The following is a 26,221-nucleotide window of genomic DNA, read 5'->3' as shown; positions in this document are numbered from 1 at the left end:
TAGGAAGCCAAGGCACAGCTGAGGGTGAGCATGGGGGAGGAGGTGATGGAGTTCTGAAGAGAAAGAAGGTCTTCCAGGATAGAGAGTGAACCAGGGCAATTAGGAGCCTCTTGAAGTCACTGATGGTCAGTTTAAGTGAAACCAGTCAGATGGAATATATTTTCCATTTACATTTGGCTATGCAGGTGCTAGCAAGAAGTAGGAGGGAGGTTAGATTTAACCAGCTTTATAGTTTCCCCCAAAAGCAAGGCAGATAAGAAAGGGGCAAGGAAGATGACTATGATGATTAAGCACGGAATTTAAGCTGGCCAAGAAGGGGTGTGAGGACATGAGTAAGATGAGAGATAACAAAAACGTGGACATCTTTGCCAGGTATGGAGCCAAACACAGTATGTATTGTCTCATGTAATCCCCACCCAAATGGAATTGTTATCATCCCTCTTTACAGATGAAGAAGCTGAGTTTTAGGGAAGACTATAGCTTGCTGAAAGTCACACAGCTGATAGAGAAGTGAAACACCCAGCATCAGATCCTGGAACACTTGTCTCCAAAGGCTATGTACTTAGCTCTATTTACTTTAACTGGAGTATTAGTGAGCATTAAAAAAATTGATGCATATGTACAAAGGATGGTAATTTTGTCCAGTATGTTTTTGTTAATACTTTTCCAACTTGTGTTAATTTTAAGATTTTCTGTTGTACAGAATTCTTTAAAAGTTTATAGTAAAATCTATTTATCTTATCTTCAATTTCCTATTCATCTTAAAATGAAATATCACCTATATTTTCTTCGAGCTTTTGATTTATTTACTCTTGGCTCTATTTTATTTACATTTATTACATTTGGCTCTTTAGTTGATCAGGAATTAATTTAGTATGTGGTTTATGGTGGGATACTATTTATTCCCCCAGTTTTTCCATTTTTACCAGTTTTTCAGCTTGTCAATTGTCCCAGCACCAGTCTTCAACAATGTATCATTTTCTCGATAATTTATAATTCACCTTTATCATATGTTACAATTTCTTCAACACTTGGGTCTGTTTCTGCGATACCTCTTCTATTTTGTTGATTATCTTTCATGTGTGTATGTCTCTGTGTGTGTGTGTGTGTGTGTGTGTGTGTTTTCCAGGAAACCCAGAGTAGTCATTGTGTGTTTTTATATATGTAAGAGAACATTTCCCCTTATCACTGATCTTTTTCAAAAATTTCTTAAACATATTACATATTTGTTTTTCAGATGCTCTTTACAATTATTTTTTAACTTCTAAAAATATCTCATTGAGGATTCCGTTCCAAGATGGCCAAATAGGAACAGCTCTGGTCTGCAGCTCCCAGTGTGATTAATGCAGAAGACAGATAATTTCTGCATTTCCAACTGAGGTACCTGGTTCATCTTACTAGGACTGGTTGGACAGTGGGTGCAGCCCACGGAGGGTGAGCCGAAGCAGGGCAGGGCATCGCCTCACCTGGGAAGCGCAAGGAGTCTGGGGATTTCCTTTTCCTAGCCAAGGGAAGCCGTGACAGATGGTACCTGGAAAAATGGGACACTCCCGCCCAAATACTGTGCTTTTCCAAGGTCTTACCAAACGGCACACCAGGAAATTATATCCTGTGCCTGGCTCGGCGGATCCTGTGCCCATGGAGCCTTGCTCACTGCTAGTGCAACAGTCTGAGATTGACCTGTGAGGCAGCATCCTGGCACAGGGAGGGGCATCCGCCATTGCTGAGGCTTGAGTAGGTAAACAAAGTGGCTGTGGAAGCTCGAACTGGGTGGAGCCCACCACAGCTCAGCAAGGCTGACTGCCTCTGTAGTCTCCACCTCTGGGGCAGGGCATAGCTGAAAAAAAGCAGCAGAAACTTCTGCAGACTTAAACATCCCTGTCCGACAGCTCTGAAGAGAGCAGTGGTTCTCCCAGGATGGTGTTTCAGCTTGGAGAACAGACAGACTGCCTCCTCAAGTGGGTCCCTGACCCCCGTGTAGCCTAACTGGGAGACACCTCCCAGTAGCTGACTGACACCTCATACAGGCAGGTGCCCCTCTGGGATGAAGCTTCCAGAGGAAGGATCACTCAGCAATTTTGCTGTTCTGCAATATTTGCTGTTCTGCAGCCTCTGCTGGTGATACCCAGGCAAACAGGTCTGGAGTAGACCTCCAGCAAACTCCAACAGACCTGCAGCTGAGGGACCTCACTGTTAGAAGGAAAACTAACAAACAGAAAGGAATAGCATCAACATCAACAAAAAGGACATCCACACCAAAACCCCATCTGTAAGTTACCAACATCAAAGACCAAAGGTAGATAAAACCACAAAGATGGGGAGAAACCAGAGCAGAAAAGCTGAAAATTCTAAAAACCAGAGCACCTCTTCTCTTCCAAAGGATCACAACTCCTTGCCAGCAACGGAACAAAGCTGGGTGGAGAATGACTTTGACGAGCTGACAGAAGTAGGCTTCAGAAGATCGGTAATAACAAACTTCTCCGAGCTAAAGGAGGATGTTCTAACCCATCTCAAGGAAGCTAAAAACCTTGAAAAAAGATTAGACGAATGGCTAACTAGAATAAACAGTGTAGAGAAGAGCTTAAATGACCTGTTGGAGCTGAAAACCATGGCACGAGAACTTTGTGACGCATGCACAAGCTTCAATAGCCGATTCGATCAAGTGGAAGAAAGGGTATCAGTGATTAAAGATCAAATTAATGAAATAAAGCAAGAAGATTAGAGAAAAAAGAGTAAAAGGAAATGAACAAAGCCTCCAAGAAATATGGGACTATGTGAAAAGACCAAATCTACATTTGATTGGTGTACCTGAAAATGATAGGGAGAATGGAACCAAGTTGGAAAACACTCTTCAGGATATTATCAAGGAGAACTTCCCCAACTTAGCAAAGCAGGCCAAAATTCAAATTCAGGATATACAGAGAACGTCACAAAGATACTCCTCGAGAAGAGCAAACCCAAGACACATAATTGGCAGATTAACCAAGGTTGAAATGAAGGAAAAAATGTTAAGTGCAGCCAGACAGAAAGGTCAGGTTATGCACTAAGGGAAGCGCATCAGACTAACAGCAGATCTCTCGGCAGAAACCCTACAAGCCAGAAGAGAATGGGGGTCAGTATTCAACATTCTTAAAGAAAAGAATTTCAACCCAGAATTTCATATCAAGCCAAACTAAGCTTCACAAGTGAAGAATAAAATCCTTTCCAGACAAGCAAATGCTGAGAGATTTTGTCACCACCAGGCCTCCCTTACAAGAGCTCCTGAAGGAAGCACTAAACATGGAAAGGAACAACCGGTACCAGCCACTGCAAAAACATGCCAAATTGTAAAGACCATCGATGCTATGAGGAAACTGCATGAACTGACAAGCAAAATAACCAGCTAGTATCATAATGACAGGATCAAATTCACACATAACAATATTAACCTTAAATGTAAATGGGCTAAATGCCTCAATTAAAAGACACAGACTGGCAAATTGGATAAAGAGTCAAGACCCATCAGTGTGCTGTATTCAGGAGACCCATCTCATGTGCAGAGACACACATAGGCTCAAAATAAAGGGATGGAGGAAGATCTACCAAGCAAATGGAAAGCAAAATAAAGCAGGGGTTGCAATCCTAGTCTCTGATAAAACAGACTTTAAACCAACAAAGATCAAAAGGGACAAAGAAGGCCATTACATAATGGTAAAGGGATCAATTCAACAAGAGCTAACTATCCTAAATATATATGCACCCAATACAGGAGCACCCAGATTCATAAAACCAGTCCTTAGAGACCTACAAAGAAACTTAGACTCCCACACAATAATAATGGGAGACTTTAACACCCCGCTGTCAGTATTAGACAGATCAATGAGACAGAAGGTTAACAAGGATATCCGGGACTTGAACTCAGATCTGCACCAAGCAGACTTAATAGACATCTACAGACCTCTCCACCACAAATGAACAGAGTATACATTCTCCTCAGTACCACATCACACTTATTCCAAAATTGACCACATAGTTGGAAGTAAAGCACTCCTTAGCACATGTAAAAGAACAGAAATCACAACAAACTGTGTCTCAGACCACAGTGCAATCAAATTAGAACTCAGGATTAAGAAACTCACTCAAAACTGCACAACTGCATGGAAACTGAACAACCTGCTCCTGAATGACCACTGGGTAAATAACGAAATGAAGGCAGAAATAAAGATGTTCTTTGAAAACAATGAGAGCAAAGACACAACCTACCAGAATCTCTGGAACACACTTAAAGCAGTGTATATAGGGAAATTTATAGCACTAAATGCCCACAAGAGAAAGCAGGAAAGATCAAAATCGACACCCTAACATCACAATTAAAAGAACTAGAGAAGCAAGAGCAAACAAATTCAAAAGCTAGCAGAAGGCAAGAAATAATGAAGATCAGAGCAGAACTGAAAGAGATAGAGACACAAAAACTCTTCAAAAAAATCAATGAATCCAGGAGCTTGTTTTTTGAAAAGATCAACAAAATTGATAGACTGTTAGCAAGACTAATAAAGAAGAAAAGAGAGAAGAATCAGATAGATGGTATAAAAAATGATAAAGGGGATATCACTACCAGTCCCACAGAAATACAAACTACCATCAGAGAATACTATAAACACCTCTACACAAATAAACTAGAAAATGTAGAAGAAATGGATAAATTCCTGGACACATACAGCCTCTCAACACTAAACCAGGAAGAAGTTGAATCTCTGATTAGACCAATAACAGGCTCTGAAATTGAGGCAGTAATTAATAGCCCACCAACCAAAAAAAGTCCAAGACCAGAGAGATTCACAGCCGAATTCTACCAGAGGTACAGAGGAGCTGGTACCATTCCTTCTGAAACTATTCCTAGCAATAGAAAAGAGGGAATCCTCCCTAATTCATTTTATGAGGCCAGCATCATCCTGATACCAAAGCCTGGCAGAGACACAACAAAAAGAATTTTAGACCAGTATCCCTGACGAACATCAACGCAAAAATCCTCAATAAAATACTGGCAAACCGAATCCAGTAGCACATCGAAAAGCTTCTCCACCATGATCAAGTGGGCTTCATCCTTGGGATGCAAGGCTGTTTCAACATATGCAAATCAATAAACATAATCCATCACAGAAACAGAACCAATGACAAAAACCACTTAATTATCTCAATAGACGCAGAAAAGGCTTTCGACAAAATTCAAAAGCTCTTCATGCTAAAAACTCTCAATAAACTAGGTATTGCTAGAACGTATCTCAAAATAATAAGAGCTATTTATGACAAACCCACAGCCAATATCATGCAGAATGGGCTAAAGCTGTTGACCTGATAGATATGGGTTCAAGAGGAAACAGCTGAATACTGTGCTTAGGAAAAGAACAGTTTCAAAGGCTTTCCAGATTGTCAGACTTGATGATATCCTCCTTGGTGCACACCTCTCTTGGCTATGGGGCACATAAACTACCTCTACCAATCTAACTGGTTTGTGCAGTTTTTCTGATTTTGTATCTACCAGCAAAATATATCTTAAGCCATTTTTAGGAAATAGGAGGCTTAGTCACGTGCTCAACAAAAGCACAACAAATGGGGAACATTTAATGGTGTAAGGGCTGTGAGGTGTAGCTGCTGAAACTGTAGCTAGGAGCTGACTTGCTGCCTTCTTGCAGGCAGATTGGCCAGATAAGCCAGGCTAAAATACAATTAATATCTACCATTGTGGTTTAATATGAGATATGGATACCTGGTCTTTGTCTCAGTTCTTGTCATAGAGTTCCCCAAACCTCTAGAACTTCCTGAGTGGTAGGAATATCTCATTAGTCATAATGAGCCCCTTTGATTCGATAACTCCTGAGTTTATGCTAATGAGGTTACTTAATGTGGGGCCCTAGATATTCTTATGATGGGGCTAGTCCCTGGAAAGACCAGGTCATTTGAGGATTAGAGGGTTGGAACTTTCAGCTCTACCCACTGACCTCTGGGCGGGGAAGGTGCTGGAGATCAAGCTCTCTAAAAACTCTTGAACAACAAGATTTGAGGAGCTTCCAGTAAATGCGTCCACAAGCTGGGAGGGCACTGCACCCCAGTTTCACTGGGACAGAAGCTCTTGCACTTGGAATCTTTCCAGACCTAGCCCTACATGCTGCTTCATCTGGCTGTTCATCTGTATCCTTTATAATAAATTGGCAAATGTAAAGGTTTAGCTGAATTTGGTGAGCCTTTCTAGAAAATTGATTGAACCCAAGAAGGGGGCTGTGGAAACCCTGGTTTGTAGTTGGTAGGTCAGAGGTGCATGTGGCTTGGATGTTCGAATGGCATCTGAAGAGGGACAGAGCACACAACCTGTGGGATCTGACACTATCTCCCCGCAGATAGGGTCAGAGCTTAATTCTGTTAGAGAACACCCCATTGGTATCTGCTGGAGAATTGTTTGGTGTGTGAGAAGCCCCCCACCACATCTGGTCACAGAAGTATTGTGGGTTGAGTGTGACAGTAGAGGGTAAAAAATGGTTTGTTTTTTCCTCTAACAGTGATCACTCCCTCTCAAAGGAGTGTGGAAGGTTTTCTGGATAGGAATACTTCATATAATCATTTGGTTCACTTCAGAAACTACTATAATTTTGAATGTGCTGGTTCACTTCCACATGTACAAACACACACACACACACACACACACACACATTGTTGTCACCTAATATTTGCGTTAATACAATGATGTTATTTTTATTTGGATAGTATTTGTATGATTGGAAATGAGTGTTAATCTTTATATGTATTTTACCAGTCCTTGACTAACATGTTTTCAAGACATCTTACCAATCCATTTCATTGAATTAATGAGTAAGGAGACTCTCTAGAAATGGTTGGTTTGTAAAGCAAGGACATTATCTGGAAGAATCATCCAAAGTTTACTGCATGACGAGCATTTCTTAATAGCAAGGTTCATTTTGGTGTCAATCGTTACAGTCAGTCCATTTCAGTGGGAGCAACGAATTTCTCCACAGGGTCTTATTTATCTGTTTTTCACTTCACCAAATGGGGTAGATATTTTTTCAGAATGCAGTTATTAGAACCTTGGGATTTTCTTCTGTCTCCATTGAGTCTCTTGTTTTTTTCCCAGATCTGAACCTGAAAATAAAATAGATGCTAAGGAAAATTAAATATTCAAGACTTTTCTCCTCAAAATGCTCCAAACTGACATTGAAAAATATTTCTCCAATCAATGTACAAGTAACTACTTGAACTCTAATGAGAACCTCATAGTGTAGATCTAATATTTTATGCTTTTAAACATCTGAGGCCACTTTCTTAATTAAACATAGAAGCCAGAATTTAAACTCTTTCACAGTTTTCCCAAGCAAAGGATAGAGAGGGAGGAATGAAATTCTTGGCAATTAAAATTGATACTGAAGTAGTTCTATCATTAGAAGAAAACAACTTATCAAAAATGGGCACTTTTTGCTGCAAATGTTCTGTCAGGGATCAGAATTAATTCACATGCAGAGTTACCTTTATCAAGGCCAGGCACTGGGAAAACTTTATCTTTTATAACCTCAAAATAGCCGTATGAAATATCCCATATAGCAGATGGGAATACTGAGGCTTAGTGAATGTTAAGTGATATGCCCAAATTTTTGCAGTAGATTTGGGATTTAAAGCCACATCTTTTAAATGTTTGCTGTGGTGTCATAAAAAGATATTGGTCTTTGTCCCTGGCTCCTGACATGCAGAGCCTAAATCTCTTATAATTTCCGGAGTGATAGGGGGTGATAAAAGCTTCTTTTGTTCTAATGAGGCAACCCTTGGCAGGGCCCTTAGATAGCTTCAGGGTGGGGGCTGGTCACCGGAAGACCAAGCCTGGATTAGAAGCCTGGAACCTCTGGGGAGAGGAGAGAGGCTGGGGATAGATTTAATAATCCATCATGCCATCGTGACTAAACCTCCATGAAAACCTCTAAATGATGGGGTTTGGAGAGCTTCCGCGTTGGTGACCACATCCACGTGCCAGGAGGGCAGTGCACCTTAACTCCATAGGGACAGAACCTCTGACTCAGGACCTTTCCAGACCTCTCTGTATGTACCTCTTCATCTGGCTGTTCATTTGTATCCTTTGTAAGAAACTGCTAGTGGCCAGTGTTCTGAGTGCTGTGAGTCATTCTAGCAAATAATCAAACCCAAGGAGGGGATTTGTTGGAACCCCAGACTTGGTAGCAAAGTCAGAGAGAAATGTGGGTAACCTGGGGACCTGACATTTGTGAGTGGTGAGTGAAGCAAGGCAGTATTGTGGGACTGAGTCTTTACACCTGTGGAGTCTAATGCTAACTTTAGGTATTGTCAAAACTGAACTGAATTATAGGACACTCAATAGGTGTCAGAATTGGTTTGCGTCAGGAAGAAAAACCCTTGCACAATCTCATAAGCCAAAAAAATGATGTTGAATTGTTTTATTTTTGCATTTTCTTATTAATGTGGACAAATAACTTTTTTCATGTATATATTGGACACTGAAGTGACTTCTGTAAACTGTCTGTTCTTTTCCTTTGTTGGTTTTCCTACTGAATTGTTTGTCTTTTTCTCACTGGTTACTCTGAGCTTTTTGTATATTAAGTATATTAGCATTATGTGTAGGTTTTGTGTAGCAAGTATTTTCTCCTGGCTTATTGACTTTTGTCTTTGTGGGTGGTTTCTTTTTGCCTTGCCAATAATTTAAAAAATGTACAATCAGATATATCAATCTGTTCCTTTACGGTTCTTTGATTTTGTGTTATGCTCAGTAAGATCTTCTCTAAGGTTATAAAAATGTTTGTTTCCTCCTGGTACATTTATGATTTTACATTTTTAGGCCTAAATTTTTTAACTGTCTGGATTTTATCTTGATGCGTTTCTTTTTGGAGACGGAGTCTCGCTCTGTCACCCAGACTGGAGTGTAGTGGCGTGATCTCGGCTCACTGCAACATCCACCACCCTGGTTCAAGCGATTCTCCTGCCTCAGCCTCCCGAGAGCTGGGATTACAGGGGTGTGCCACCATGCCTGGCTAATTTTTGTATTTTTAGTAGAGATGGGGTTTCACCATGTTGGACAGGCTGTTCTCGAACTCCTGACCTCAAGCAATCTGCCTCCCTCTATCTCCCTAAGTGCTGGGATTATAGGTGTGAGCCACCGTGCCCAGCCAATGCATTTTTTAAAGAGATAACTTTTTAATTTATTCAAAATGTCTAGCTGAATGTTCTAATACCTTTTACTGAATCACTATTCCCTCTTGACTTTGCTACTTTTTATTACATACTGAATTTTTATATTTTCTTGGGTTTTATCCTGAACTCTATCCTATTCCATTGGTTTCTATTCCTATACCATTATCACATTGTTTTAATTACTATTGCTCAACAATATGCTTTATTACTATTATTATTATTATTATTATTTTTGAGACAGTCTAGCTCTGTTGCCCAGTCTGGAGTGCAGTGGCATGATCTTGGCTCACTGCAACCTCCGCCTCCTGGGTTCAAACAATTCTCCTTCCTCAGCCTCCTGAGTAGCTGGGACTACAGGTGTGTGCCACCACACCCAGCTAATTTTTGTATTTTTAGTAGAGACAGGGTTTCACCATGTTGGCCAGGATGGTCTCGATCTCTTGACCTCGTGATCCGCCTGCCTCAACCTCCCAAAGTGTTGGGATTACAGGCATGTGCCACCGTGCCTGGCCTATTATTATTATTATTATTTTGAGACGGAGTTTTGCTCTTGTTGCCCAGGCTGGAGTGCAGTGGTGTGATCTCAGCTCACTGCAACCTCTGCCTCCTGGGTTCAAGCAGTTCTCCTGCCTCAGCCTCCTGAGTAGCTGGGATTACATGTGACTGCCACCACACCCGGCTAATTTTTTGTATTTTTAGTAAAGCTGGGGTTTCACTATGTTGGCCAGGCTGGTCTCAAATTCCTGACCTCAGGTGATCCACCTGCCTCAGCCTCCCAAAGTGCTGGGATTACAGGCGTGAGCCACTGTGCCCAGCCAACAATATGCTTTATTATCTGATAGAGCTAGTCTCTACTTATTACTCTTCTCTTTCAGAACCTTCCTAGCTATTCTTCCATGCTTATTCTCCCTAAGGCATTTTGGTATCATTTTGTTAGAAGTTCTACTTACCATTTCACTTTCTGCATCTGCTCTATGGTTTCTGGAAGAGTCATTCCCAAACTTTCAGGGAAAAAAAGGGTGAGGATTCCAATCAGGACAGTCAGACTACCCATGACGATGTAGGGCAGCATTCTGTTGTAAGCACCTATAAAGCCCGGGACATAAGAACATCAATCAGATACGAGGACTCTCTGGGCACTCTTGAGCATCATTTTGTGAAGTTGGTGAACAGTATAAGAGAATGGATTTAAATCTGAACATTTTCAGAGAAAAAAAAGTAAGCAAAATATCAGTTTCTTTTTGGCAGATGACATTGTGCATGTCTATAATCCTTTTGCATTATCATAAGGCTTTTCATTCTTTCCTGTCAACTGGTAATCCTCTAAGCTACTACTCAGTCATGTGTGACAGATGTTCCTTTGGTAGAGTTCTTTGCCTACCAGAGTTCTCCTCTTAAGGTGGAGGTAATTGGAAATGGGGGATGGGAGGACATCAAGGAGAAGGAGGTTAACCAGGATGTTTCAGGGATAGGTTTTGGCCATGATAAGTCTGGCATGACTCTGCTTTTGCCCAAACTAGTAGGCTGCAGTGAAAAGTTAGGTCCACAGAGCTATGAGACTCAAAAAAACAAACAAACAAACAAACAAAAAACTAAGTATTATGTTCACTCTAGATTAAATCAGTAAATTATAAGTATCAGGAACATTCTATAAAGGCACTGTGTGCCTGGATTTGGCTTCTTTTTGCAGCACTTACATGTCTTGGGTTAATATGTAATCTCTTTGTGAAGCTTTACTCACACAGGAGAATAACAGATTCTCATCGTGCTTTGTCCCTGTATACATACAGAGCTTACAGAGGAACAGCACACCCATGGATTTCATTTGACCCAAAACATAAGGAAAATACTGTTATTGCAGCTTCTCTGAGGCCTCTGTGTCACTAACAGGAGTAGCTGTGTGGAGTAGGAGACTCTTGGACTCCCTATCTTATGTACCAGTGTCTGACCACTGGACCGTCTGAGCGTAGTTTGAAAGTACAGGGAAAGACAAAGGGAAAAATAACACCACACTGTATAATCTGCTATCTCAGGTGTGGCACAGGGCAACTGTGCAGAATATGTTTGTTAGGAAAATGTTTCTCTTTCTCTGTAAGGATTTGGATTATACCTTTCCTGAGAATTCATACATGTTTTCAGGTGTGTGTGTGTGTGTGTGTGTGTGTGTGTGTGTGTATGTGTACATGTGTACCAGTAGGTAACCAATTGCCCAATTGATGAGGTGTGTCTGCATTTCTCACCAGTAGAGTCCTTAATGAGGACCAGGCATGGGGTGTCAGATCCTACATCAGATTGAACATGCTGCTGAAATACCTCTGTAGTGTCATTTCAGATTGACCCTTTGAGTATATAAAAACTAAAATTGTCTTCATTACAAAGATATCATAAAGTGAAAATACAAATGGTAAACTAGAAAAAATATTTACAACATATATACAAGGGGCTAATTTCTTCCATTGCAAAGAGTTTGCACAAGTCAAAAAGAAAAAGATGAATACACCTGTTGCGGGAAGTCAGGGACCCCGAACGGAGGGACTGGCTGAAGCCATGGCAGAAGAACGTGGATTGTGAAGATTTCATGGACATTTATTAGTTCCCCAAATTAATACTTTTATAATTTCTTATGCCTGTCTTTACTGCAATCTCTGAACATAAATTGTGAAGATTTCATGGACACTTATCACTTCCCCAATCAATACCCTTGTGATTTCCTATGCCTGTCTTTACTTTAATCTCTTAATCCCGTCATCTTCATAAACTGAAGAGGATGTATGTCGCCTCAGGACCCTGTGATGATTGCGTTAACTGCACAAATTGTTTGTAGAGCATGTGTGTTTGAACAATATGAAATCTGGGCACCTTGAAAAAAGAATAGGAGGATAACAGCAATGTTCAGGGAACAAGAGAGATAACCTTAAACTCTGATCGCCGGTGAGCCAGGCAGAACAGAGCCATATTTCTCTTCTTTCAAAAGCAAATGGGAGAAATATCACTTAATTCTTTTTCTCAGCAAGGAACATCCCTGAGAAAAAGAATGCATCCCTGAGGGTAGGCCTCTAAAATGGCTGCTTTGGGGGCAGCTGTCTTTTACAGTCGCAGCTGTAGGGATGAGATAAGCCTCAGTCTCCCGTAGCGCTCCCAGGCTTGTTAGGACGAGGAAATTCCTGCCTAATAAATTTTGGTCAGACTGGTTGTCTGCTCTCAAACCCTGTTTCCTGATAAGATGTTACCAATGACAATGCGTGCCCAAAACTTCATTAGCAATTTTATTTATTTATTTATTATTATTATACTTTAAGTTTTAGGGTACATGTGCACAATGTCCAGGTTAGTTACATATGTATACATGTGCCATGCTGGTGCGCTGCACCCACTAACTCATCATCTAGCATTAGGTATATCTCCCAATGCTATCCCTCCCCCTTTTGCCCTGGTCCTGTGGTCCTGTGATCTCGCCCTGCCTCCATTTGCCTTGTGATATTCTGTTACCTTGTGAAGCACGTGATCTCTGTGACCCACACCCTATTCGTACACTCCCTCCCCTTTTGAAATCACTAATAAAAACTTGCTGGTTTTACGGCTCAGGGGGCATCACAGAACCTGCCGATACGTGATGTCTCCCCTGGACACCCAGCTTTAAAATTTCTCTCTTTTGTACTCTGTCCCTTTATTTCTCAGACTGGGCGACACTTAGGGAAAATAGAAAAGAACCTACGTGAAATATCGGGGCTGAATTTCACCCGATATACACCATTAAAGAATGGGCAAAGAAGGCCAGGCACAGTGGCTCATGATCTGTAATCCCAGCACTTTGGGAGGCCAAGGTGGGTGGATCACCTGAGGTCAGGGGTTCGAGACCAGCCTGACCAATATGATGAAACCCCATCTCTACTAAAAATACAAAAAAAAAAAAGAAAATTAGCCAGACGTGGTGGCATGCGCCTGTAGTCCCAGCTACTCAGGAGGTTGAGGCAGAAGAATTGCTTGAACCCAGGCGGTGGAGGTTGCAGTGAGTCGAGATTGCGCCACTACACTCCAGCCTGGGTGACAGAATGAGACTCCATCTCCAAAAAAAAAAAAAAGGGCAAAGAACATGAGCAGTCAGTTCACTGAAAAATAAATAAAATGGCCAAAAAATATACAAAAACATGCTCAACCTCATTCATAATTAATAAATAGGAATGAAAGTAACAATGATATCCATTTTTCACATAACAGATAACCAATGATTAAAAAATTAGGTAGGCCAGGTGCTGTGGCTCAAGCCTGTAATCCCAGCACTTTGGGAGGTTGAGGCGGGTGGATCACTTGAGCCCAGGAGTTCGAAACCAGCCTGGGCAAACTGGCAAAATCCTGTCTCTACCAGAAAAAAAAAAAAATTAGCTGGGCTTGATGGTGTGCATGCCTATAGTTCCAGCTAGTTGGGAGTCTGAGGTGGGAGGATCTCTTGAGCCTGGGAGATTGAGGCTGCAGTGAGCTGGGAATCTAGGATCGCACCACTACACTCCAGAGTGAGACCCTGTCTCAAAAAAAAAAAAAAAAAAATTAGGTAATCTTTATTGTTGGTGAGATTATTGAAAAAACCACTCTTACTTATTAATAATTAGATTATAATTGGCATAATATGCAGAGTTCAATTTGGGAATATCTATGAAATTTTTTAATGGCACTCTTTGCTCCAGGAATTTTACTTCTATGAATCTACCTGTAAATCCAAATATACATAAGTAAATTCACAAAGGGTGTAGGAGCATAGGAGAATGTTCGTCGTAATGTTATTTGTAATAGCAAAAACCTGGAAATGACCTACATGTCCTCCATTCATTGGAGCCTGGTTAAATAAATTATGTGTTTCAGTATAAAAGTAAGATTTTCATTGTGAAAACTTCAAATAGCATAGAATATACTGGAAAAAAGTACAAGTTCACCTCTCCTTTCCCAGGAGGAGCCCTAGAAAACCAACATGAACTGTTTGGTGAGTAGCCCTACAGACATTTTGTTTTGCACAACATCATGTACACACACATATATATATATATATATATATATAATTTTTTAACGGCACTCTTTGCTCCAGGAATTTTACTTCTATGAATCTATCTGCAGATTATACTTATGTATACTTATTTTAAAATGTACTTATATACATTTTTAAAAGGAGGTACCTATTTAAAAAGAAGGTAAAGGAGCAATATGTAACTATTTGGAAGGATATTCTGATACAATGTTAAGTTTAACTAGTTTTAACATATATAACGTTATTTGTGTGTTTATTCTTTTTATTTTTTATTATTTTTATTTATTTTTGAGACAGAGTTTTGCTCTTGTTGCCCAGGTTGGAGTGCAATGGTGCAATCTTGGCTCACTGCAGCCTCTGCCTCCTGGATTCAAGCAATTCTCCTGCCTCAGCCTCCAGAATAGCTGGGATTACAGGCACCTGCCACCACACCTGGCTAATTTTTGTATTTTTAGTAGAGACGGGGTTTCACCATGCTTGCCAGGCTGGTCTTGAACTCCTGGCCTCAGGTGATCCACCCACCTTGGCCTCCCAAAGTGCTGGGATTACAGGCATGAGCCACCATGCCTGGCCTGCTTGTGTGTTTAAAAAATTATATACATACATGTGTATATGATGTTGTGCAAAACAAAATGTCTGTAGCGCTACTCACCAGTTTGTGGTTGGCTTTCTAGAGCTCCTCCTGGGAGAGGAGAGGTGAACTTGTACTTTTTTCCAGTACATTCTATGCTATTTGACATTTTCACAATGAAAATCTTACTTTTATATTGAAAACTAATTTAAAGGAAGAACAAATGCACAAGATGCAGCTCACCGAGGTAAACAAAGTAGGGGGCAATGATGCTGCCCACTCTGGAGGCCATGGATGTGACTCCCACCGCCATGTTCCTGACCAGGGTTGGGTAGAGCTCAGCAGTGAAGACATACAGCATGGAGAAAGCAGAGGTGATCCCAAATTTTCCCAGCATGACCAGACCAATGGATAAGAAGTAATAATCTGGAAAAGAGACCCAGTATAAACAAGGGTGCTTTTAGAAGTGATACTTTCTTATATCAGTTGTTTTTATTGTCCTTTTTGCTTCAGTGGTAGTACTTTTATTAACATAAATATATTCCCAAAATAGCATTTTCTCTCTTCAAATGTCCTAATGTTTGGGCATGGACAAAGATGGAGCTCATGTGAGGGGTGGCTTTGTACTTTGTTCTACTGTTATTCTAGGTCATTAATGCATTCAGTGACCTTTGTCCACTTCTCTTTTGTTTGTTACAACAGTTTCATGGGTAAGCTACTAGCATGTTAATATAGTTAAGTTTTATCTTCAAAGAGGAGGATGAATCCTTTCTATCCTGTTTCTTATTATTAAGAAATATGTATTTCTATTACTATCAATTTATTGACATTTTAATATTATGAGAACATCAGACACAAGGGGAAAATGGAAGCATATATCCTTTTGTGTGCTATTTAACTACTTAAAGATTCAGACCAGAAAACCACTGAATGTATCCTGGAACCGACATGTCCTACTCACTGTAATACTTGAATATACACCCAGGGAAAAGGTTTGAGAGTAGCCAGAAATTAGGAATCATGACTATGAGTTAAAAGGAGATGTTAGGTGAGTCTTTCTGTGAAGGGGATGACTGGGAGAGTTACTCTTCCTCTTTGGTGCTTTCTGCTTCTCTGAGGCTGTCTCTTCTGTTTGGGGTAGTTGTTTTGAACACAGGAAACAACATAAGTAGTGAGCAATCACCTGTCTAATTGACTTATGAATGGCTTATGATGTAAAAGCTGAATAAACATGGAGCAGTGACTCAGAAGCAGCCTAGTCAATATGTGGGTCTTTTCTGGTAAGCTGTTCATCTTGGTTAACTTCTTACCCACAGGTACCAGTTGAATGAAGAGAAGCACACCTCCTCCCCAGAACAGTACTGCAGCTATGATATAACGCCTGGGCAGGGTTCGCAATAGCAGCCAGGCTGTAATGTAAGCTGGAATTTCAATCAAGGCAGAGAGGAAACAGTTCAGGTAAGCATCTCCATGTAAATTAGGAGCATCCAGAGACAGCGCAAAGTAACCCACTGAGGTCAGCATCCTGAAAGAAAATGGTAAAAATGACAAAGGGATAGTGTGAATCGCTCTAAAATTGTATGATGGTCAAGAAATTCTCTATATCTTGCTGTTCTATAAGTAGCCACTACCCTCATTGGCTACTTAAATTTAAATAAATTAAAATTAGATAAAATTACAAATTCAGTTCCTTAGTTACACTAGCCACACTTCAAGTGCTCAATAGCCACGTGTAGCTAGTGGCTACTATATTGAACAACATAGATATGAAACATTTCCATCACTGCAGAAAGTTCTATTGGACATTGCTAGTCTAGATATACCAATATTCAACAATAACTTTTCTCAGCTAGTTGATTTCAAGTTTTCCTATTTCCTGAATAGTTTATACCTCCTTAATCTCTTAGAGCTATTATTTGAGGAAAAATATTAGTTACATCAGTGAACATAAAATCCAGATTTCATTCTTTAACAAAAAAGAGATACAAGGGTCATACTGTGGGATTCACTTAGAATAAATTCTGATTCTCTTTAGGGAAAAGAGTGAATGTCCCCTAATGCTTCAAAGTATCACAGACTGCAGCCTGTATATTCTGTCACTATAGTTAACTTCCATGTAGAAGCTTCTCTGTGGGCCATGCGTGGTGGCTCATGCCTGAAATCCCAGCACTTTGGGAGACCGAGGCAGGCGAATCACCTGAGGTCAGGAGTTTGAGACCAGCCTGGCCAACATGGTAAAACTCTGTCTCTACTTAAAAGACAAAAATTAGCCAGGCATGGTGGTGGCATGTGCCTATAATCCCAGCTACTTGGGAAGCTGAGACAGGAGAATTGCTTGAACCCGGGAGGCGAAGGTTGCAGTGAGCTGAGATCGCACCATTGCACTCCAGCCTGGGTGACAGAGTGAAACTCCATCTCAAAAAAAAAAAAAAAAAACAAAAATAAAATAAAAAAAAAGCTTCTCTGTGGAAAAAATAACTATGTAACTGAGTACCCCCATTTTTCTAAGAGATAGTTTATTTTCTCTCTCTCTTCTTTTCTCTTTCCTCCTTTTCCGCACTTTCTACTTAGCTCTTTAGAAGTGCAATTATAGCCTTTTAACCTCCTCTTCACTGGACACTCCATGCAGGGCAAATTCATCTAATTGTGTGCTTAGAAGCTCCAGAGTGGAACTCTCACCCCCCCAGATTTCCTCAAGCAATATCAGTCAATTTCCAACCCAAAGTATGCCTGCTAGAGTTTTTGGCCACCTATACAACCTGTTTCTGCCCATGAAGGCGCCAACTCAACTGCCCAGTAGATAAGGCAGCAAGCTAGCCCTCTGATCCCTCACCTGCTCGCGTCCTCCCCTGCCTTTTAGAAGTGCCTGCTTTCTGCTTCAAAAAGAGGAGTGGTACCCTTCAGGCAGGAAGCTGATGCCTTTCTCCCTAAGCTAGCTTTGGAATAAAAAGTCACTTTCCTTACATCAGACCTTGCTCTTGTTAATTGGACGCTGCAAGCTGTGAGTGACTGCACCTGAGTTTTTGTTACAACTGCACTATGCAGACACCCCTGTGTAGAAATTTGCTTATTATTAACATGACTGAGAAGCAGAGGATATCTGAAAAATGATTTCAGGAACACTGGTGGATCTTTTTACATATACTAGACCCAGATTAGATAATACAAGGACTAATTCATAAACAAAACAAATAATTATGCTCAAGGGATCTTAGTGATTTTCCCATTTAGTAATAGGAGCAGCTTAGATAGAACTAGTGACTAATTTTTTATTAGCTTAGTAGCACCACTGCCCAAGAACATTTGCATCAGGGATATATGCTGAAATGTAAGAACTAAGAAGGCCATGTACCTAGGACACACTTGCTTAATTCAGAGGCATAAGCTCTGTCATTGATCTCTTCTAATTGCCAAGTAGGATGGCCCTTAAAAGTAAACTTAGATTAGCTGCAGCCTAAATCTACCAGTTCTGACGATCATCGTGTGTGTGTGTGTGTGTGTGTGTGTATGTGTGTGTGTGTGTGTGTATGTGTGTGCTGCCATCATAGAGTAGGAATTTTTTTTCCTTTTCCTTTTTTCTTGGCAGATAAATTATTAAATCTAATCTATAAAACCAATTCAGTATTTCTGTGCCTGAAAGCCACTTGTTAGTTTGCTATTGGCACATGTAAAAAGCTGATCAAGGCTCCAATCCGGGCAATGGGGATCTAGATTATTCTAGCCTCAGTGTTCAATTGCCAGGTCAGCTTCAGGAAGCAGGAGCTGAATTAGCATCTCTGCCTCAGGCACCACGGACATCATTAGTCTTAATCTCATAATTTTTGGTGGGGAGAGAACCGTTACCCAGGGATATCAATGATCTCAATCCCATAACTTTAGGAGGGGGAAGGGAATGCTTTCCCTTTGGGTCCCAGTACTGCAGACTTAAATACTGTACCTTGTGACTTTTTTTTTTAGATGGAGTCTTGCTCTGCTGCCCAGGCTGGAGTGCAGTAGTGCGATCTAGGCTCACTGGAACCTCCACCTCCTGGGTTCAAGTGATTCTCCTGCCTCAGCCTCCCAAGTAGCTGGGATTACAGGTATGTGCCACCATGCCCAGGTAATTTTTGTATTTTTTGTAGAGACGGGGTTTCACCATGTTGGCTAGATTCGTCTCGAACTCCTGACCTCAGGTGATCTGCCCACCTTGGCCTCCCAAAGTGCTGGGATTACAGGCATGAGCCACTGTGCCCAGTGACATTTTTCAATATCTAGTCCCATGAACTGAATAGAGGCATTTCAAAATAATTTAGAATTTTATAATCTTAATTTTTCCTCAGGAAAACCCAGGCATTGCCATAATGTTCCTCTGAGTTAAAGAAAATCAGTTGCATACTTATGTGCTGGATGTCTGCATTTCCAGGTCACTTATTACTTACCATAGCAGCAAAGACATAATGGTCATTATGGCAATATTCCGAGTCCTGAACAGGTCCAGAATGAAAGCTTTCTGCTGCTTCAGGGGATTTAGCTCCTGTAACCAAAATAATGCAAATAACCATGAAATTAAGAGGTAGTAAGGAAGTATCTTTGGCTATGATGCATGGGGAAAACTTATGCATGCAACTCTCACTTCACCTTGACTATGCTTAGAAGTCTGGGGATTGGAGGCAATAGGGCATCTACATATATGACACTTATTCTGACACTTTAAAATGTTTGTAGCCCATTTTACACAGAAGCCTTTTAAATATATAACACCCCCTTCCCTGTCTCATTATACAAAGCCTGTTGGCTAACATAGCCTTTCTCTGACTGAGTGAGAGAATGGATGTCATTTACTACAATGATCTGTGATCCTCAGGACTGCCTATCGAAGGGTAGGGCCATGTAGTCCCTTCCTTGAGGCCATGTCTGCTTTTTACACTTCTCTGTTTATTTGTTTATTTGCTTTTTTTTAGATGGAGTCTCGCTCTGTGGCCCAGGCTGAAGTGCAGTGGTGTGATCTCAGCTTACTACAACCTCCACCTCCCAGGTTCAAGCAATTCTTCTGCCTCTCAGCCTCCTGAGTAGCTGGGATTACAGGCGAGCACCACCACATCTGGCTAATTTTTGTATTTTTTGTAGAGACGGGGTTTCACCATGTTGGCCAGGTTGGTCTCAAACTCCTGGCCTCAAGCAATCTGCCCACTTTGGCCTCCCAAAGTGCTGGGATTACCCAGCCTTGCTTTTTACACTTCTCTCGTTGTAGTCTTTTAGCATCAGAACAGAGTTCAGTCTACTGGCGGCCTTGGGCAAGTAACGATCCTCTCTGAACTTCAGCTTACTGCTCTGTAAAATGGGTGTATTAATTGGGAGTTGAGAGATTAAATGAGATCATATATATATATAGCTTGCACAGTGCTTGAACCATGGTAAATGTCCAATAAATTTAAACTATTATTATTATTATTATTACTGTATCATTGAGGAAAAGAGGCTGGCCATCAGCGGTCAGTGACAAATCCTTACTGCTATCAATGGGCTTATACTCTTTTACTTTTATTTATATTTATTTACTTGTTTGTTTTTTGAGAGGGAGTTTCACTCTTGTCGCCCAGGCTGGAGTACAGTGGCGCGATCTCAGCTCACTGCAACCTCCTCCTCCCAGGTTCAAGCAATTCTCCTGCCTCAGCCTCCTGAGTAGCTGGGATTACAGGCACCTGCCACCACACCCGGCTGATTTTTGTATTTTTAGTAGAGATGGGGTTTCGCCATATTGGCCAGGCTAGTCTCAAACTCCTGACTTCAGGTGATCCATCCACCTCAGCTTCCCAAAGTGCTGGGATTACAGGTGTGAGCCACCACGCCCGGCCTATTCTTTTGCTTTTAATTTGCTGATATTAACTTGCCATGGTTATGAATCAAGGTAACCAAGCTGATTAGAATTGAAACTAACATAAAAGTTATTAGGCTCTGAGGTGGGGAATCTCTCAGGCATGAAGTACCAGGACTTTGTGACTTTGTGGCCCTACAGTGCATGCGCAGTAAGAGACTGATGGAGGAGTTTCTATTATGAAGAAGTGGGAGTGCCAGGCCTGCCTTCACAGCAGGTGCTCTCCAAATGTGAGTGTCCTTCTTTCTAGGAATGATCAGACACTTAAACAGCTCACAGCCACATTGCCTTTTCTCTCCTGCACTATTTGGATTGTAGAGCCCCAGAACATGCCCCTAGCAGAATAACCCTGGTATTATAACAAAGCAAAGCCACTGCATAAACTAGTGGGAACCAGACATCCTCTTGGAGGATTCTGGGGTGGTGCACACAGACAGGACCTGTGGACCAGTCCTGTGCTAACACTTGGTGGTTCCATGGGGCCCTTCTCAAATGCAGGTTGCCAGGTTCCTCCCTGGGCTTGCCTACTTCGACTCTTTTAAACAGAGGCCTGAGAATCTGTATTCTTAAAGCACTTGGGTAATTGTGATGAGCAGCCAGGATTGGAAACCTCAGAACAAGAATATCCTTGTATCCAGTGGTTGTCCCTGGCCTGGGTGGAGCCACCAAAATGTCTTTGGATCAGGTACCAGGAGCAGGTTGAAGGTGCTTCTTCTGAAGCCAAGGATGCTTGAGATTGCTAAGACAATACTCTACTCTATATCTTTTCCTGTCCAAGTTAATGCTACTGCCTCTAACATGAAGTGAAAAATCACAGTTGTTAAGAGCATGTACTTTGGTGCCTGGGAGAACTAGATCACAAATCCCAGTTTAACATCTGTGTGATCCTGGGCAAGTTACTTAACTTCGCCGTGCCTTCGTTTCTTTTTTTTAAAAAAAATAATGCATGAGCAATGAGCAGAATACAGTGCCTGGCATTTGGTAGGCTCTTCAATATCATTCTAAATAGGGTGCATTTGCTGGCACAGGGCTCTGCAGATCCTCCTAAAGAGGATCCTACGGGAGGTGAGCAGGGGAGGTGACCAGGCCTCAGGAAAGCGCAAGCCCCCTTTCCCTTAATGGGTTTGTCCAGTTCAAGCTAGATGTGATTCATGGCAGGAAGAAAGAAGGCACTGTCAGGCTGAGAATGATGGCTCACATCTGTAATCCTAGCACTTTGGGAGGCTGAGGCGGGAGGATTGCTTGAGCCCAGGAGTTTGAGACCAGCCTGGGCAACATACTGAAACCCTGTCTCTACAAAAAAAATACAAAAAGTTAGCTGGGTTTGGTGGCAAGTGCCTGTAGTCCCAGCTTGGGAGGTTGAGGTGGGAGGATTGCTTGAGCCCAGAAAGTCAAGGCTACATTGAGCTGTAATTGCACCACTGCACTCCAGCCTGAGCAACACAGTGAGACTCAAATTTTTTTTTAAAGTGTGTATATATATATACACACACACATACACATATATATACACATTTATGTGTGTGTGTGTGTGTGTATATATATATATATATATATATATATATATATATATAGGCACTGCCAGAACCATGTGTTTTAACACTGAACTATATTCTTATTTGTCCATAACTATATATCTCATGTCTATTTTATGATTGCTTTCATCCACGTAGGTAGATCCCTACAACTAGACTGTAAGTTTCACAGATAGGAATCAGGCCACCTAGCTGATAAATACCAATAAACACCTAGCACAGCCCTGAAGGGCAGAAGTGTTAGACACTCCCAATGTTGTTGTTGTTGTTGTTGTTTTATCCATTTAAATTGACTGAGACTTGAAATGGACTTCTTGATTTGAAGGGCAAAGGATTAAGGGATGTTTTGTCCTGGCAGCCCTCTGAGAGCTTGAGTTCATGGCCACTCTAAGCCTCTAGCCATAGCCAGAGTATCTGCTTCTGGAAAAGGTCCTGAAGGCCAGGGATCAGGGAAGCCGTCGGGGTGAGCAGTGGCATGCCCACCGTCCTCTACAGAGTTCTTCTTTCCACACTACATGCTTTGGTGCAGGGCATGTATAATGTTACTGAAGCCACCACAGTCTTTTTTAGGTGTCCTGAGCAGACTCCTACCTATCTCCTAGACAGGAATGCCCTGCCCCATCCTCTCCACTCATTTAAGTGAGTCCTGCTGTCCCTGCCCCATCCTCTCCACTCATTTAAGTGAGTCCTGCTGTCCTCCCTGGCTTGGACCTGCCTCCAGCTGTGGGCCACCCTGCTCTCTTTCTCTGTATTGCTAGCATACAGTGTCTCTCCTTAGATGCTTACCATTTCCTCCCTTATGCCATTCTTTATCTTTTTATCTAATCCTCTTGCCCATCTTAGTTACATTCTATGTTCCTTTAGAATTGGGGCCATGTCTTATTTTTCTTATTTCCTCTAGGAGCCAGCACAGGGCATGGCACACTGCACATCCTCACGAACTGTCAGGAGGTGTGGCTGCTTCCACAGAATATCAGCTTTTCCTTGTGGCCACCAGCTTTCAAGGGTGAATCCTCAAGCCTGTGCTTTCAGGCCTTAAGGTTCTAGACGTGACACAGAGCAAGACTAAAGACTTGCATAGCTTCCTCAGCAGTCTGTGGTAAGATTCAGGGTACATGGAGAACCCAGGGTGGACTAGCCCTGAAACATATTTTTCCACTTAATCTGGACACTTAAAAATCATCAGTACATAGCTGTGTCAGTGGTTTGGAGCAATGCCAATAGAAAGTTCATGATAAACTTGCAAAATAAAGGGAACTAATATTTAATGAACGCTTGCTATTTGCTAAGCAGTTTACATATATTATTGCATTTAATTCTTATAAACAGCCCTTTAAGGTGGATTTTATCTTAGAATTTAATCATGATTGTGTTCCTAAGGCCTAGTGCAATGCCTGGTACATAGTGGGCACTTAACAAATATTGAATTAAGTTAAATTCCATAAAATCAAGAATGCATAGCTGATCTCAAGAGGAAACATCTGCAAATGCTTACCTCCACAGAATCAAATATCACTGCTGGTACAGCTATGTTGTTCATTTTTGCAGCTTTTTGAATGATATCTTCAGCCTCTCTAAATCTTCTCTGGGATATCAGCCATCGGGGAGATTCAGGAATGAACCTATAATATTTAATAATTTTTCACAACAGCAGGGTTGGATACTATTAAATCTGAGTTTCCCCCAAATAGTTTTAATTTTGTAAAATTCTAGTTTGTCTTTTTAAAGGGAGTCCACATAAGATTTCTATTGGAGCATAGGAATAAATAAAAGCACCTTCAAGTTTCAAACTTCTGATCAAATTATAAGACCGATCATCAGTTGTGCTTGGGACCAGGACCAGACCATAAGGGGTGACATTAACTATGGACATGTTTGAGCCAGGACTCTGGAGAAGTTCATCGAAAACTTATAGGTAGTGTGGCTCATAAAAGAAACATAGCTACTAGACTATAAGTTCCCCTAGAGAAGAGACTGTCTTTGCAGTGGGTCCATCCTAAGGAGAATTGCTGCTGTCCCAGCTGGTGATGTTCACAGTTTATTGGGAAAAGGATGGCCAGGGCACCTGTGTTCTTGATTTTTTCCTTTAGTCAAAAGAGAAAGTGAGGGCACTGACACCCGCCTGTGTGGGGTCCCCATGGCTTTCAACAGATTCCCAGATCAGCGAGTGCCCAAACCAGTTTTTGGGAGATGAGCCCCAATGTTTTGTCTTTTTATTAATGTCTAAAAGCTTATTGTTTTAAATTACATAGTCTATTCCCATTTATAGCTGATGCTCAAACACAGTTGCAAAAAATAGGACTTCTATTCTTTCTAAATTTTTATTTCTCAAAATCTTTTAGCCATCCTCCTCTCAGCTCTCATTTTCCTTACCTATTGTCAGTACAGATGGTCCCTAACTTATGACGGTTCGACTTATGATTTTTCTACTATAGGAGAAAAATGATATGCATTGAGTAGAAACCTTACTTTGAGTACTCATACATACAGCCATTCTGTTGTTCACTTTCAGTGCAGTATTTAATAAATTACATGAAATATTCAACACTTAATTATAAAATAGGTCTTGTGTTAGAAAATTTTGCCCAATTGTAGGCTAATGTAAGTGTTCTGAGCATGTTTAAGGTAGGTCAGGCTGAGCTATGATATTTGGTAGGGATGCAGGGCAGGCAAGCTCCAGAGTGGGGTTTAGCCCATGAGGGTTCTTGGCTTTGCCCAGGAAAGAATTCAAGGGCAAACTGGAGGTGGAAGAAAACAGCTTTATTGAAGAGGCAATGTTACAGCTCCGTGACTGCTCCTGCAGAGCAGGGCTGCCCCACAGGCAGAGAGTAGCAGCTCAGGACAGTTTTGCACTCATATTTATAACTACTTTTAATTACATGTAGATGAAAGGTCAGTTTATGCAGAAATTTCTAGGGAAAGGGTAGTAATTTTTGGGTCATTGGGTCATTGCCATGGAAAGGGGCAATAAAGCCTGAGTGTTGTCATGGCAACAGTAAACTGACATGGCACACGGGTGGGCGTGTCTTATGGAAAGCGTCTTCTGCCCTGGCTCTGTTTTAGCTGGTCCTCAATTTGGTCCAGTGTCCAAGCCCTGCCTCTGGAGTTGTGTCTGGCCTCCTACCTCAGTAGGTTGGGTGTATTGACCTAGAATATTTTCAATTTACAATGGGCTTATTGGGATGTAACCCCATTATAAGTCGAAGAGCATCTGTGCTTACTTAGCCTAGAAAACAAATTATAAGTAGCAGACACAGAGTCCTCTATAGTTAATTGGCCCCAAATCCACACTGGGAATTAGCTCAGAGCAAAACAAATGACCAACCAGCAGGTCCCCTCTCCAGCTTACTAGCACATGAGTTGAAAAATGAGCCTAGTTTGCATTTTTCAGAATATGCCTTTAGTTGGTCCCTATAGGAACTACAATAATGTTAGGTTACTGACTTTCAGTAATTAGAACTGTGCTGTCTAATAGAAACTTCTGAAATGTTCCATATCTGTGCTAAGACAGCACGCACTAACCACATGTAGCTATTGAGCTAGTGTGATTGAAGAAATGAAAATTTAATTTAATTTACTTTTAATTAATTTTAACTTAAATAGCTGCATGTGGCTGGTGGCTACTATATTAGTGCAGAATTAGAGATCGTACTACACAGCCACAATATACCTCATGGATGGATGCTTCTACTTTGGGCCAGTATCTTTCTCCAACCAGATTATGCTTAGAAATATCCTACCTTTTTTTCTACAGACCACTGGCCTCAGATTCTTAATGTTTAATCAGCTAGAAATTGCATAGCTTTCCTCACGTTGCACCTATGGCCTGCTTCCCTACCCCATCCCCACCCCCTATACACATACTCCATTCACACCTGTGGCCACTTACTGCCAAGCCTTTTAAAGGAAACTTGGGACATAAAAAGTCCCCCAAACCACCAGCAGTGCCTCTATGTAGGTTTACCTCCCATTTCTAACCCACTTTACTCAGGGCCACTGGTATCTCTAGTTTTGAATTGCTTTGATTTTTTTTTTTTTGGTGCACA

The 26,221-nt window shown here is 41.3% G+C and overlaps 1 protein-coding gene and 1 long non-coding RNA gene across 3 annotated transcripts in view; one reads left to right on the top strand and one right to left on the bottom strand.

The window, feature by feature from the left end:
- Positions 1-6,700: 6,700 nt before the first annotated feature.
- The window catches only part of SLC22A4 (solute carrier family 22 member 4), a 49,626-nt gene continuing 30,105 nt past the window's right edge, over positions 6,701-26,221 (bottom strand). For both annotated transcript variants that reach the window (XM_024247759.3, XM_024247760.3), the window contains 6 exons: positions 23,671-23,797; positions 19,205-19,299; positions 16,097-16,311; positions 15,030-15,212; positions 10,149-10,284; positions 6,701-7,131 (listed from right to left, as the gene is read on the bottom strand). In XM_024247759.3, coding sequence (XP_024103527.1) covers positions 7,056-7,131; positions 10,149-10,284; positions 15,030-15,212; positions 16,097-16,311; positions 19,205-19,299; positions 23,671-23,797 — 832 coding nt within the window. In that variant the 3' untranslated portion in view covers positions 6,701-7,055. The remainder of the gene's footprint in view (positions 7,132-10,148; positions 10,285-15,029; positions 15,213-16,096; positions 16,312-19,204; positions 19,300-23,670; positions 23,798-26,221) is intronic.
- LOC112133517 (uncharacterized) lies at positions 15,653-22,108 on the top strand. The gene is made up of 3 exons (XR_008525507.2): positions 15,653-16,244; positions 18,744-18,865; positions 19,727-22,108. It is a non-coding gene; the product is annotated as an uncharacterized LOC112133517 (long non-coding RNA).

The sequence above is a fragment of the Pongo abelii genome, chromosome 4 (assembly GCF_028885655.2).
Source record: "Pongo abelii isolate AG06213 chromosome 4, NHGRI_mPonAbe1-v2.0_pri, whole genome shotgun sequence".
Lineage (NCBI taxonomy): Eukaryota > Metazoa > Chordata > Mammalia > Primates > Hominidae > Pongo > Pongo abelii.
This window is presented reverse-complemented; position numbering and strand designations above follow the sequence as displayed.